This window comes from Panthera tigris, chromosome A2 (assembly GCF_018350195.1).
Source record: "Panthera tigris isolate Pti1 chromosome A2, P.tigris_Pti1_mat1.1, whole genome shotgun sequence".
Taxonomy (NCBI): Eukaryota; Metazoa; Chordata; class Mammalia; order Carnivora; family Felidae; genus Panthera; species Panthera tigris.
Window position 1 is genome coordinate 64950920 of NC_056661.1, and position 15039 is coordinate 64965958.

Consider the following 15039-nt stretch of genomic DNA (forward strand, 5'->3'; position numbering starts at 1 on the left):
CTGTCTCTCTCAAAAAATAAATCAACATTAAAAAAAAAAAGAATTGTAAGATAATAGGTCTGTGCCGTTTGGAGCTAACAAAATTTACAGCAGCAAACGAAAACTGACACGCGGGAGGTCAGAAGCCCCCGTCTGGGTGGGCGGTCCCAGGACCCCTTGCTTCCTACGCGACTTTGGCCACGCCAGCCGCTGACTGCCCACACATGCCCCCGTGTCTCCGTGTCTCCGTGTCTCCGTGGGCCGCTGGGCAGAATAGCAGCCGCCGTAACTGACTCTCCATTCTCAATCTCACGACTGGGCACTTGACCGGAGGAAAATGAAGTCAGGGAGGGTGGTGGCTTCCACAGAGTCCATGGTCCAGGCTAGGAAATAAGAAAAGCCCAAAGCCCATGTCTCCTCGGTGGCATCTGTCCTGAGGCTCCTGGTGGGACAGACCTCTGTCACTTGCGCCCGTCATGTCCTCGAGGCACGCCCCGGCACATGGTCACTGTCAGTGGTACTTGTCCAATGGGGAGAACGAATTAGAGGGTGCGGAGAAAAGGCAGCATCTTCGGGGGACCTCGGCTCTCACTGATGTAGTGGTTTCCAGGAGCCTTGGAAGGATGTGGTCACGGCTGCACTCACCGCCCAGAGGACGGCGCTCAGCGGTGGTGGAGGTCACAGCTCTATGGCAGACGTAGGTTCAGACCCGGCTCCGGGACTTCCCGGCAGGGGCTGGCGGGCAGGTCACCTGCGGGTCTACGCCTCAGTCCCCCGGCCTGTAAAACGGCGTTAAAACAGCCCGATTCCCAGGCTTTTGTAGGATCAGACGAGCTGATGCCCGCAGAGGGCTCACGCCTGGTGACAGGCACCTGGAACGCTGCGCGAGCCTCCGCTCGTGTTCAGGGGCCGCCCCTGTTCCATCCACCGAGCCTGGGGGAGAGAGTGGCAGACACCGCCGGGACCCAAATCCAGATCCAGAGGGCTCCTAAGGGCTCAGCCATGCTGGTTCTCCAGGAGGCGTCCAAGGACGCACGGGAAGTTCAAGGGCCTCTCTCGTCCACCTGCAGCTGTGGCCCCGGAGTGGAGCCCAAGCACCCCCGGAATGCTGGACGCCCCTCCCCCGCCGCCTTACCTGGATCACTCCACCCCCTTCGCCCGCTTCCCCGGCCAAAAATGCCTCTGGCAGCTTCAGCATCTTCCCCAGCCAGTCCATCATCACCGTCTCCAGCTCCGTGCATGCCGGACTCGCGGCCTAGCGGGGCGGGAGGAAAGGAATCAGCCACCTGCCTGCCCATGACCCATGGGGACGCGAGGCGGCCCGCTTCCTCACTTCTGTCCCTTGGACGCTATCGGTTTCACAACAGCCTTCAGCATTTTCAAAAGGCCCGTCTCTGGGCGGGATTACTGTGCTCTCCCCGCTGGCAGTTCCGGGGAGAAGAGGCAGCCCAGCAGAGACAGGGACCCCCGGAGTGAGCACCACAGAGGGACCCCTCACGCTGCCAGCTCTGAAGCACCACCGAGGGCCACCCTGGCCATGTCACACGCCACACCCCTGTTCTGTCTCGCTCTGGAAGGACGGACGCAGCCACGCTCCCCAGATCCCAGAGGTGCCCCAGAAGGGACAAGGGTTTGTGCGGCCCTCTCGGTGACCTCACCGTCCTCCACCCACAGACTCGGCTCCCTGGGGACGTCACCCCCTCTCACCCACCCTTCTCTGCCACAAATCTCTAGAGGCTGGCGTCAGAGCAAGGGGCCCGGTCTTGCAGAATTTCAGGAGCAGATGGGTTTAGTGCCCCTGCCCCGGGGGCACCTGAGTGGCTCAATTGGTTGAGCGTCCGACTTCGGCTCAGGTCATGATCTCATGGCTCATGGGTTCGAGCCCCGAGTCGGGCTTTGTGCTGACAGCTCAGAGCCTAGAGCCTCGAGCCTGCTTTGGGTTCTGTGTCTCCCTCTCTCTCTCTGCCCCTCCCCCGCTCGTGCACACACGCTCTCCCTCTCTCTCCCTCTCTCTCTCTCTCTCTCTCTGTCAAAAAGAAATAAACATTAAAAAAAAAGTCCAGTCCCAGATGCTATTCAAAAGCCTGGATGAGCGTCAAACATGTGCTCTCTGCCCAGGACTCCTGGGAGAATGGCCGGGAAGGAAGGCAGAGCCCATAATGCCCCTACCGTCCTGTGCTGCATTCCACCAGCACCTCGTGTGCCCCTGTTTAGTTATCTGTGTATTCACAGAAGGATCTAGAAAGATGCACCGGTGGACCCTCCTCCGTAGTCACAAGTGAGTGCGGTGAGACTGGACGGAGTCGGGGAGGTGGGTTCTAGGTGGCCCGTGTCCTCTGGGAGCCCCCGGGGCAGGTCGCTGACCTTGCCTTTTAGGAGCTCGAGCTGGTGCTCTACCATCCCGGACTGTCCCCTGTCATCGCACAGGGGATGGGGCAGGTTGGCCTGGTTTCCACCGAGAATGCATGGAGCACCTCTCGCCAGGTGGGTCTCACTGGGGTGCCAGGGCCACGTGCACACCATGATGCACGGCTGGTGACAGCCAGCTGGTCAGCCCCGGGGGAGGTCCTACCCCATCCCAGCTACGACCAGCTCCAGGCTTGGGAACCTGCACTCACTGAGGAACCCATGTCCTGGCCAGTACAGGCGAGGGACAGGGAGGCGGTTCTCCAAGCTTCCAGAGAAACCAGTGTCCTCAGAAAAAGCACACGCAATGGGCTAGATGCCGAGTCACCCAGAAGGGACACGATGGCTCTGGACTGGCAGAGGGAAATGAAATCTGCTGCAGCATCTAATAAGAGAAGGCGTCCCTCAGAAGGGGGTGTGCTCGGCAGAGATACAGGGAGGGCACCGAGGCCACCCTGTCAGTGCCCAGGCTGCTGTCCCGGGGGCAGAGGAAGGCCTTGGGGCACGTGCGGAGGGACGGTCCAGAGACCCCCGGCAGAGGAGCCAGGGATGGCTCCCCCGCAATCCTTCCTGGGCGGCTGACTTCCTCCCCCAGCAACTCCGGATGGACGGACGCCCCTGTCTAAACAGCAAGCCTGCCGGAGTGGCGAGCCGGCAGGTGCTGGGTCCTGCTGCTTGGCCCGGCTCGTTCTCAAACTAACGCCTCTTTCACATGCTCAAGGCCAAGCCCGGCACGAGTCAGTGCTCATGCGTCCACTCAGCTGCAAGGCACGAGCCAGGTGGCACTCTGGACCCAGAAGGCCAACAGAAGACCCTGACCTTGGAAGATGTCAGCCTGGTGTGGGCAGCCCGGGGCCCCTGAGGCAGTCAGTGCACGGCTCTAGCTGAATCCTTCCAGCAGCTCCAGGGCTGGGGGCAGGGAGCCACAGGCAAGAGCCGGCCCCACCACTCCGCTGGCATTCTGTCCCCAGATACGGGGGTCCTGGGACAGCTGGCACAGATGCCGGGCTGGCCCCATTTCCAGGGCCACCTGCCCTGTGTCGCTGCCCACTTGTGATGGGCTGGAGGGGGCCTCTCTAGGCACGGCAGCCTTGGCTGCCAACAGATGGGCCAGGACCCCGGCAGCTGCAGAGTTCACAGAAATGCTCTGGGATGCTTGGCAGAATGCAGATTCCCAGGCTTGGGCTGCAGACACTCCAGGGTCTGGGCTGCGGTTTGAATTCCTACGGCCACCCTTCCGGGAAAGGAGGCTGTACCTCCCTGTGTCCCTAAGTCCCTTAGGGGTCACTCTGTCCAGGGCTGGATCCTTCTCCGCTCCCCACAGGTGGCTGGTCCCCACGGCAGATCCCCCAGCACTGCCAGGAGCCCCCCAAGGGCCCCCGAGCTCACCCAGGAGAAGCCGATGCAGCCGATGGCCCCGCACAGCATGTCGGCGAGCATGGCCGGGTACGAGTTGGCCGAGGGGAAGTAGGCAAAGAAGTAGGGGCTGTGCCAGTGCGTCACCTGCGTGGAGACAGAGCCCAGCCCCGCGTGAGGAGGACCCAGGGCCCCTCATTTCCAGGATTCTTCAGCTGGCCCCCCTCCTCCTCCATCTCTGACGCAAGCCACCCCTCCAGCAGCCATGGCTCCATCACCCCTGCACCCCTCGTCTCTTCTGTTCCAGCCTTGCTGGGGGGGCCTGGGGCCGAGGTGTCAGGGAGAGGGGAGCAGATGTGCAAGGGCACATCCCATCAGGGGAGCCGGGGCTCAGCAAGGCCACTGGGAGTGGGGACATCTAGGGGAGGGCGTGCAGGACTGGCTGGGAATACCCCAGAGTTTGGGAAGAAGATGGGGGAGGGGCCCTTCTAGCTCCTTTAATTTGTTCTTGCTGCTGACATGCCTGTCATGCGACAACAGAAAGAATAAAGCCCTCAAGACGCCCTGTACCCCTAGGGATTGTCACGGAGTCTCTACTTGGGGTTGTCACCTCTTTATCAGTGTCCAGGAGACATGACCCAGCCCCCCAGCCACCCCCAACCCCGGCACCGCCCCATCCAGCCCGCAGCAAATGCAGGGATGTTGAAAGCGCCCAGGACTGCAAATCGGGCAGCCGGTCGGATTTTCTGGGTTACCCCAGGCCGGTGACCGCCCCTCTCAGAGCCCCCGACACCCCCTCAGGTGGAAACAAAAGGAGTACCAGGGCGTTTCCGCCTCTACCCTTCTCGTGGCCTGCCTCCAAACCCCCAAAGGTGGAGGAGGTGTTCTGTCAACACGAGTCACTTTCGTGGTCTGCGGCAAAATGCAAACCCCGTTTCCCTAAGGAACTAGTTACTAACTGGCCACAGGGTCCCCCGTGACACAAGAGACCCCCTGATCGGGCAGGTCGCTGCCCAGGAGCTCTCAGAGAACTGGGAGCGGCCGACAGGATTTGTGCAGACTCCTGGGGACTTAAGACCGGTCCCACAGCCACCAAGGCCACCCCACATCTGCATGCTGAGCGCAGGCGAGCACCTGAGGAGGACGAGGGGGCTGCGGGGACGTGCCTGGAGCGCTGAGGGGTGGAGGGACGGACACGAGCAGCAGGAGCCCGGGGAGAACGAGGCGATTCAGCCTGGGGTGGGGGCGGGGGTGGCCGGGAGCTCTCAGCAGAGCCACGGAGAAGCCAGCCGGCGGGACGGTGAAAGATGGTGGATGGTCTGGAGCGAGTGAGAAGCTGAGCACAGCCCCAGCCTGGGGGTGGGTGGTGGCGGTCAGGCAACCGAGGCTGGTGGTGGCGCTGAGACGGGCCCAGTGTCCAGGCCCCACGAAAATTTTAGGGGCCCGGAAAACATTTTCATTTCTTTGAAGAATCAGAAGAAAGAAGGAAACACTCCGGGCCAGGAAAGAAATTAACCTAATGCTACTATGTTCTCTTTTAAGTCAATGCCTTTGCAACTGATAAGTGCCCTGTAGAGGCCCCTCCCTGGGTGCCCTCCCTGCCGGCCCGGACACCTGGCCAAGGACAGGAATGACTTTGTTTTGCCTCCCAGCTCAAGCTCGCACCCACGCCCGAGATGGATGTTCCTGCACTCGCTCTGCAAGACCTGCAGACGGAGTCCCTCCCACCCCCACCCCGCCGGACCTCACCTCCTTTCCCTGCAACCGCACAGAGCACTGGGAGGGCTGGAATCCCACCCAGGGACCCAGGACCTTGCACTGCCCAGCGCGGCTCTGCACACTGAACGCCCCCTTCATACCAAGACTTCACGTTCCGCTGTCTCCCACCTTCCCCGTGGATGGCATGTTTGTGCCCCCAGATTCCTGTGCCAAAGCCCTAACGCGCACTGTGATGGTCTTAGGAGTGGGGCCTCTGGAGCGCAATAGGGCTCCATTGGACCCCGAGGCGGGTCTGGGCAAGGAGGAAAGGCCAGGTGAAAATGTGCCCAGAAGGCGGCCATCCGCAAGCCCGGGGGAGAATCCTCCCCAAGAATCAAATCCGCTGGCCCGGCCCCAGAAGCAAACCTCTGTTGTCTGAGCCGCTCAGCCCCCGGGTGTTTGCACATTTGGCAGGAGCGCCCTCTCGGCCTGACATTTAACCACACCTGCCCTGGAGGGGCTCAGCGTGTTTGCACAACCTCAGGGCGAGAACTGGGATCCTGCACTTGCCTCCAAGCACAAATGTCAAAGGAAACCCCTGGGAGAATGAGAAGTGAGCAGCGGGTCTGAAAGAGGCGCTCTCCATCTTGAGGAGCAGCCCTGCCCCAGGTCAGTGGCCCTGGGACGCACTGGCTTCAGGGGACAGGGGTCTGCACAGAAACAGATGCCTCCCACATCTCCAGTGAAATAAATATGTGCCGTCTGCTAAACACAAGAATATTAGGAATGTGCTTCAATCTGAACTTCCTTGAAAACAGCCACCGGGGCCCTGTGTCCTCCAAAGGTCGTATGACTCACACACATGTACCAGGGGCTCGGGGTGGGACCTGACCTGGGGCTTACGGGGGGACGGGGTGGGGGGGGGAAGAATACTCACTGCCCTCGGAGCCCACATCATCTGGGTGGCGGTCCTGGCTCCACAGCTCACTAGCTGTGTGACCTCAGGCTGATCGCCTAACCTCACTGGGCGTCAGTTGCCTCAGCTACAAAGCAGAAATGATAAGTCTCTCTCCAGCAAGGGGGCTGTGAGGACCAGGTAGAATAGCACGTGAGACCTGCCCCGTGCCCAGTAGGTGCTACCTCACGGCTAGCCCTCCCTTCTTCCAGCCTTGGGGATACACTTACCCCTGGCATGATTATCCTCTCAACGTCATTGATGATGTCCTCAAAAGCGTCTGGCTCCTCGGGGGCAGTAGAGGGGACCAGCGACCGAAGGTAGCCAGGCTGCACGTCGGGGTAGACCTGGCGTCCCTCGATGCCGTCCAAATAGTCCGCCACAAAGTCCGTCATCTCCTTTCCTCTCCTCCGGAATTCGCTTGAGTTCATGGTGCGTGGGCTCCGCCAGGGGCAGGACCTTCACCGCGAGAGAAAATAAATCAGTTAGCAAACAGGACAGTGTCTCAACTGGGGTCGGGCAGTTACCAGCAAGCTGACTGCTAGGACCGCCTGGGCAGCCATGGAAACCCCCAGATCCCGGGTCAGGAGCACCTCCCTCCGTGTCCAGATGGGTGGATACACCACCGGATTTGGACACGGCGGCAGACCGCTGGTTCTACCGCTCGCCAGCCACTCCCGACTTTTCATCGTCTACGGCAGTGAAAGGGGCGGGAAGTACACACCGTTTTCCTGGCCCGTCCCAACCTTAATGACGACCACCGACCCACCGAGTCCGGCCTCGACCCTTGCGAGCCAGCGGACAGGGACAAGCGAGCGTAACCTTCTGAGCCTCTCTGCCCGCACAAGAGACACACAATGCCGACCCCTCAGGAAGGCGTGGAGGTGCACTCCCGGCACACGTCAGGCCCTCGGCCTGGAGCCCGGGGGGCGCAAGTTCCCATCAGCTAGTGTCTGCTTCCTTACGATGCCAGCCCAGCAGGGACCGCACTCCTGTATGCAACCTGCTTCTCAAACACAGTGCTGTCCTCCCTCACGATGTCAGTACAACGCGGGCGATTCTGGGTACTCGTGGTAGTTAGGTTCCACAAAGTCTCCATGGACACTGAATTAGAGAACATGGGACCATTCCCAAGGGGAAACGCAGGGTGAGGGTCTTGTGTCTCAGGTCACATTTGTCAACCAATCAATACATCACATTATATAACTATGTTATAAGAAATATACAGATATATATATATATATATATATATATATATATATATATAGTATTAGAGAGAGAGAGAGAGAGAGAGCAGGGAGAGAGAGAGGAAATCTTAAGCAGGCTCCTCTTGGCTCCTTCCCACAACCCTGGGATCGTGACCTGAGCAGAAACCAAGAGTTGGACGCTCGACCAACCGAGCCACCCAGGCGCCCCTTTATGTCTTTCTTAGAGACACTGGATTTGACATTGATTGATTCGCTAAGTTTGGACTCATGGCCAGCTGCTCTGTAACTCATACCTGAACGAAGCTTCCCTAACACAGGCGTTTTCTCCCGAAGGCGCACGGCACCTTGCACATGGAGAACCCCTACGCCCAGCTTCAGCACCTTCTCTCTGAGCCATTTCGTAAACGGCGGCACTACCAAGAATAACACAGAAGCGTTAATAACACAAAAGGCTTCGCACAACACAGACCCCTGGTTGACACAGGAAGGCGGAGGGCGGGTCACCCCAGCGGGAAATGACCACACCGAGCACCTCAAGTGTGTCATTGGGCTACACGCATGTGCGTTCGGAGTGGTCAGGAAAGCGCCAGGAGCGTTGATTTGGGGACTACAGATGGGTTTTAGAAAGTAGGTGGTTTGCACACGTGAGATCAAAGCAGGAAACTGGGACGACACAGAGAAAACTATTCACCCGGAATCCCGCCGCTCGGAATGCTGATGCATGTCCTTCCAGAACGTTCCCTGTATTTGCAAGAGACCACTGTGTGCTGAGCAAGGGGCGCATTTCTGAATCCCACCCATAGTTGAAAGCTTTATAATTCACGACTGACTTGCCCAGGGGAGTAAGTGCTGGATGGGGGTGATTCTAGGCCCTCTGCACACAGCACAGCGGTGAACCTGTGGTCACAACTCCGGAACGTCTTCCATTGTTGCCCGCGGTCCGTGCTGGGTGTCTGTGGACTTTTTTAATTTTTTAATTTTTTGACAATTTGTATGAGGTCAAAGGTGGTAAAGAGAAATGATTCCCTGGACACTTGTTAAACGCAAGAAGATTTTTTTCAAGACTATTGCAACGGGGGAGGGAGACAGAGCTTAGCTCGTAATGCACCAGGACACGTGGGGACTCACAGCCGACAGGGAGGTAGGAAGTAGATGGAACGTTCCTCAGAGCACGTTGGCATGGTGTCCAGGGTGGGGGAAGAAGATATGGAGGGTGGAGCCTTCCTTGATGAGCTGGCTAGCAGGATTCCTCGCTAAACCTGGGCTCAGCAAGCCGAAGTGAGCACGAACGAAGACGCCCACAGAGGCCTGATGAAAGTTCGCGCCAGGAGGGCATCTTAGCAGAGGTGAGTCAGTCTGAGGGTGCCTTTCCATTCCTTGGTGCTCTCTCCACGGTGCTCCCCGCTGCGTGAGCGGCCCAATGGATGTCGTCGGAAGTTTCCAGCTCCCTTCGAGACGGATTGTTAGAACAAACCCTCATCTGTGTTACCATTTGGGGATATATTTTTCACCTTAGTGAACGAGTGGCAGCGACTGCGATATAAAGTAAGGTTCCAAGTTCTAGCAAGAGTGAATGCGAACAAACCACAGCGATCGCCCAAAGTCCCAGCGCACCTTTGCATTTCATAAGCTCAGGGCCAGGGAAGGTTCTGCTCATCATCCAGAATATCGTGGCCAGACTTTCCAATGGCTCTGAGTGCAAAGCCACAAAGCTTCATCTTCCGGTTTATCATTCCCTGGCCCTGCAGGCTTTGAACTTCATTTTTCGTTGGGAGCCGCTGATTATCTCAAATTCTGCACAGAGAATAAAACTTGGTTTTTACCCCGGATCAAAGGAGTTCAGGTTGACATGATTTGAATTCAGCTAAAACTGTATGGATTTGAAGACCTTTCTGCCAGCTTGCTTTCTCACTGAGCAATTATAAGCGCATGCCCCATGTGGATACATGTTTTTCTACCATGTGATTTCTCAGGCTTGTATCGTAGTTCACAGCTTGTCTGTGCTACATTCACAACGCACTTCCACCGTGAACATTTGGGTCGCTCCCATTTTCCCCTGACTTAGGAGAAAGAGTTGGGGCAACCCATTGGCCAACATGGCAGGATTGAGAGCCAAAGGCCTCTGACTCAGGTGTCATTGGCTGCACTACCTGGTGGAAAGTGCCACAGTGGCAAATGTCACCTAAAAAAAAAAAATAGTGACAGTAACAGCACTACCTCAAAGGACTGTTTTTCAACAGTTTATTCATTTTGAGGAGAGAGAGAGAGACAGAGCATGAGCATGGGAGGGGCAGAGAGAGAGGGAGACACAGGATCCGAATCAGGCTCCGGGCTCCGAGCTGTGAGCACAGAGCCCGACGCGGGCCTCAAACTCATGGACCGGTTCATGGAGCTGAAGTCAGACACGTAACCGACTGAGCCGTCCAGGTGCCCCTGTTCATTTCATCGTAAAAGCTCTACTATAATTGGCTCGGCCTCAGGTCGGTGATACATTTTGCAGACATTCTCTTCATTTTTTGTCTGGCCTAATTTTGCTGGTAATTTTCTTCTGACCTATGAGGTTTTCACTTTTTAGGTAATCAAATCTCAGTATCTTTGCCTTTATGATTCGTCCTGGGCGAATGACTACGAAAAACGCCTTGCGAAGTAAATGTTCGGGGCACTTGCACTGCTGAGGGGAGGCACGTGCACAAGCTGGAGACCCAGCACGGGCACCTGGGAAGGATGGGGAAAGATGCTTTGGTTCTCGGAGAATCGGCTGCTCCTTTCCAGTGGGAACGAAATGGCACAGACGGACGGCCAACAGGAGATGCCTCAGGAAAAACAGACACACACACCCTGACTCGCCCCCAAAAGAAATTGTCCCCTTCCACCCATAAGATGAGACCCAGTCGCTATTTTCCAGTCGTTTTGCCACTTACTTGCCAATTGTGTCCCCCTGAGATCTCTCCAGAAGGCTCTTAGTGCAAAGCCACAGAGAATCTTGTGCTCGTTTTGAAGCGGTTTGATATTTCATGTCCCCAAGCCGGGCAAATATTGGCTGGGAGGTGTAGACAATGACAGAGTTTGTGTCTCATGTCTTTCCCGGCCCTCGGAAGCTCTTCCGTGGACATAAGCCGATCACAGGGCTGGCCGGCTGCCTCCGTCCCTGCTGTGCTACGTGCGGACAAACCCGGCCTGTCCCTGAACTTCTGGCTCCCCAGCCCCTGGGTCAGTGCCCAGCTCTGGCCCCACACACTCAGGAAGGTATGAGCCCCCCTACCCCCCCTCATGCCTCCTGCCTGAGCCAGGGGTTGCTTGGTTTTGTGATTTCTCATTCCCCTGACATCCGCTGCTAACTGGGGCTTCTCCACGCACAGTCCTCAGCTGTTGATTTTTTGCTTTCTCAGGACCAATCACTGACCCAGGGCCAGTGACCTGGCCTCAAATGCTTGCTGAGTGAGGAATGAATGAGGGAATACATGAGCAGATGATTGGAAAATCTTCTGGCCCTCTAAACATTTGGGTTTTGAAATATGGTATATGGTACCCTACTCTCTACCTTTAAGACAGCTCTAACCACGAGCCCATGACCACGTATCTGCCACAAGAGACAATTGCTCAGGAACAACGGGCCCCTCCCCCGAGAAACCCTGACCCACCCCCACCTGTGTCCCTAATATCCAGGTCATGCCTAGCCTCTGGCCCTCCAGCCTCAATAACGACTCTATTTCCCCAGACTAGACCCTGAATTTTCGCCTTGGACTTCAGCTTCCCTCTCCTCTGGTCCCAGCGGCCCCCGCAGACCACGGATCAGCCTTGGCCATGGTGGTTTGGCCAGAACCCAAGCCAGGCCCCAGGCGGTGTCTCACAGGTACGGGGTAAGGTGGCAGGGCACCTGTGGGACCGCAGTGATGATGCACTTGAACTGACAGGACCAACCAAGTCCGCAGTTGGGGTGCCGGGGGGCGCTGTCCCTCTGGGAGGGCTGGAGACGGGCTGGGACAAGGTGCTCTGTGTCTGTCCGTGGTCCTACTTGCTGGTGCTCCCAAGCCATGGTCTTTTCAAACCCCGGGGGGCTGGGCACTCAGTCAACCTTTCCTGACCTTCCAGGAAACTTGATACAATGAAGGGTTTAGTTTTTTTTTATACTATTCTAGGGAAAACGAACCATAATTATGATGAAAAACAAAGAAACAAACAAACAAACCCTTCTGCCTCCGGGCCCATGAGGTCTTGTCTCTTTCCCCCCAAGTACATCAGTATCAATGTGGGCACAAAAGTAATTGGGCAGATTTTCCCGAGTCACCTGGTTCCTTGACGAACGTTTTCTCTGTGGGCACAAGAGCATACATCCAGCCAACATGAGGAATGCTTCTAGCCGAGAGCATGAGGAAGTTTCTAGCAATGAGAGCCTTCCAGCAATAAGGGCGACTAGGTCTCAGTTAGCCTTAGAAGAGACCCCGTACGTGCCTCTGTAACTCTTAGGACTCTAGTTAACAAGCCACATGGGAGCTTTACGTCCTTTAAATTAGTGTCTTCTTCAGGGACTATGCAGCAGATGAAGCATCCCAACAAGCCCCCGAGGGGCCCCGAGGTCACCTCTTCTGTCACAGAGATGCCGCGGTATCTCCTTGCCCTTCCCGAGGCTCCCTCTCAGCCCGGCGCAAAGGAGCCGGGTGAAAATGCCCACCTCGGAGCGCCCCTGGGAGATACACGCCCCATACGGAGTTGGCGCTCAGGTAAAACTTTTTATTAAAAAAATAGGGGTTTGGGTGGGGGCTCGCCCGGTTGGCTCAGTCCATGAAGCATCTGCCTCTTGCTTTCGATTTAGGTCACGATCTCGTGGTTCACGGGATCGAGCCCCGCGTCAGGCTCCGTGCTCAGAGCCGCCCTAATTTTGCAGGTGGGAAATGTGAAAGGTCAGGGCTCAGGGGTGTCAGGGCCCTTCCCAGATGTGAAACTAGTGGTGGCAAAGCTCAGGCACAAAGCCGTGTCCTTCCAAGCACTCCATCCTTCACGCCAAAGCACCCTTCCCGGCGGTTCCAGGAATGAAGTCCGGTACTCCCTATTACACACACACACCTCTGTCTTCCACACGTGCAGTTACTTCCATGTAAATTGGGGTGTCCTTGTTGAAAGAGGGACTCGCACTGGTTTAATTGTTTTTAACATTTATTTTTGAGAGAGAGAGAGAGAGAGAGCACAAGCAGGGGAGGGACAGAGCGAGAGGGAGACACAGAATCCGCAGCAGGCTCCAGGCTCCGAGCTGTCAGCACAGAGCCCGACGCGGGGCTCGAACCCACGAACCGTGAGATCGTGACCTGAGCTGAAGTCGGACGCTCAACCAGGTGCCCGGGACTCTCCCTGGTTTAGAGAATGGTCAGCATCTATATTAGCTCACAGGTACCAAGCACCGTGGGAAGCTCTTAGCGTCTATTCTCTTCTTAATCTTCTCAATAACCTCGTTGGGACCATGACTATGCCTGGAGCACATGGCCAGGCCTTGGCACCGAGAGCCAGGGACACAGCTGGGCCCTGCACTCTGACCTGGTCCCTGATGAACGTAGTGGATTCGGACACAGGCTCGGCCCGTCCCCCACAGCCCTGGCCAGAGTAGGGCTTGACAAACCCAGAAACACGTGGGACTAAAATTCAGGAAACCCGTCTCCTCTCTCTGAGCTCCCGGTAAAGATTTCCCAGAGGCCGTAGGGATCAAGGCAGCTCGCACGGGGCCTCCCCGGCTTAGCTGGTGGTCATGACACGACACACACTCGACGCAGCTCTCTGCTGGAGGCTGACCCTCCCCCCGCACCCGCATCTTCAGTTTATTGGATGGCAGTGATCCTGAGAATTCTAAGCAGGCTGCATAATCATTAATCTGGCAAGGGCCCTGAGCTGGTGGGCAGGGGGCTTTCTACCAGGTCAGTGCTGATGCCCAGGAAGCCTCCTCCTCCTATCTGGCCAGCACGGCCCGCCTTAGAGACTTGCCCTGCTACACTGTGCAGAATCGGGTTTTTCAACTTGCAATTCTACGGGGCTGTGCCCTTCCTCCCTAGCAGCCGTGGGCAGGAGAAAGAACGTGCATCTGGGATCAGAGTAGACGGGCTTGAGTCCTGGTTCTGCTGTAAAGAGGCTGCACCACTGACACCAAATTCCTGGTCTCTCTGCACCTGCTCCCTCCCCTGTCAACTGGGCAGGGCCGCGGGACGCTGCGGGCAGTCTCTAAGGCTGTCTGCGTCTGCCATCTGTTGCCACTGATGGTGGGAAATCAGCACGTGAGAAAGGAGTCCCGGCCCGTTCGGAATACCTGGTGGTGACAGAACCCCAGCGCAGCGTGGGAGAAACGGGAGGAAATCCCCACCCGGGACAGATCCAGCTTCGGGGACGGCCTCCCTCTTTGGACGGGAAAGAGGAGGGAACTTTGAGTGGCTTCTCGATCATGCGCTGGCTAAAGAACACCTGTCCAAGTGTTTTCCTGGCCTGCCAGTTCTGTACGGATAGCAGCCATGTGTGCCACGATTTCACTTTTAGTCCCGTGGTCAGACACTGCTGCGTCCACCTACACCTGTGCAAACGTATCGCGACGTAATAAACAGCCAACTGAGAAATCGAATACCCTACGCGACTTCAGAGGGAAAAAACATGTTGGCCACAAACCTGTTGATATTATTACGGTGTCCTGACCTCAGATAATTCGTATAGTTGTCATCAAGGTACGTGTATTATTTGGTCATAATACAAAAAGAAAAAAAAAAGTGCACACTCTCCTCTTAGTAACACCTGCCGGGCAGGGCTCACGGTGTCCCTGAACACCGTCCCACCTCCCACGTGGTCTGTCCCTTGTCTGCGTGAAGGTGGCATTGCCGTGAAAAATGGCATGTCGCTTCCTTTTCCTACTGAATTTGTCCCCCAGAGATGTCAATCCCCGAATGGAAATCAGGAGGTGTAACGCATTCAGTTCTTTTGCACATTGTCCATTTCTTTCCGGAAGACCCAGGATGACACAGAAACGTCACCCACCCGCCATCAGCCTTGGCAAGCACGAACACCCATCTCTGCTAGCTTTTCTCATTTGTTCACGTCTGTTTCTGCTTCCAACTTTTTGTTTTTTTTTTTTAATTTAAATCCAAGTTAGTTAATATATAATGTCATTACATAATGTCATAATGATTTTAGGGGTAGAACCTGGTCATTCATCACTTACATACAACGCCCAGCGCTCATCCCGACAAGTGCCCTCCTTAATGCCCATCCCCCACTTAGCCCATGCCCCCACCTCCCCTCCAGCAGCCCCCCCGCATTTGTTCTTTTTAAGAGTCTCTTATGGTTTGTCTCCTTCTCTCTTTAATCTTATTTTTCCATCCCTTCCCCTGTGTTCATCTGTTGTGCTTCTTAAATCCCACATCTGAGTAAAATCATATGATCTCTGTCTTTTCCCTGACTTATTTCACTTAG

The 15039-nt window shown here is 56.4% G+C and overlaps 1 protein-coding gene across 1 annotated transcript in view; it reads right to left on the minus strand.

Moving 5' to 3' along the window:
• The window catches only part of DDC (dopa decarboxylase), a 65453-nt gene extending 58628 nt beyond the window's left edge, over positions 1–6825 (minus strand). The window contains exons 1-3 of the mRNA XM_007094768.3: positions 6625–6825; positions 3775–3888; positions 1115–1234 (exon numbers count right to left, since the gene is read on the minus strand). Of these exons, the coding sequence (XP_007094830.2) occupies positions 1115–1234; positions 3775–3888; positions 6625–6825 (435 nt within the window). The remainder of the gene's footprint in view (positions 1–1114; positions 1235–3774; positions 3889–6624) is intronic.
• Positions 6826–15039: the final 8214 nt, after the last annotated feature.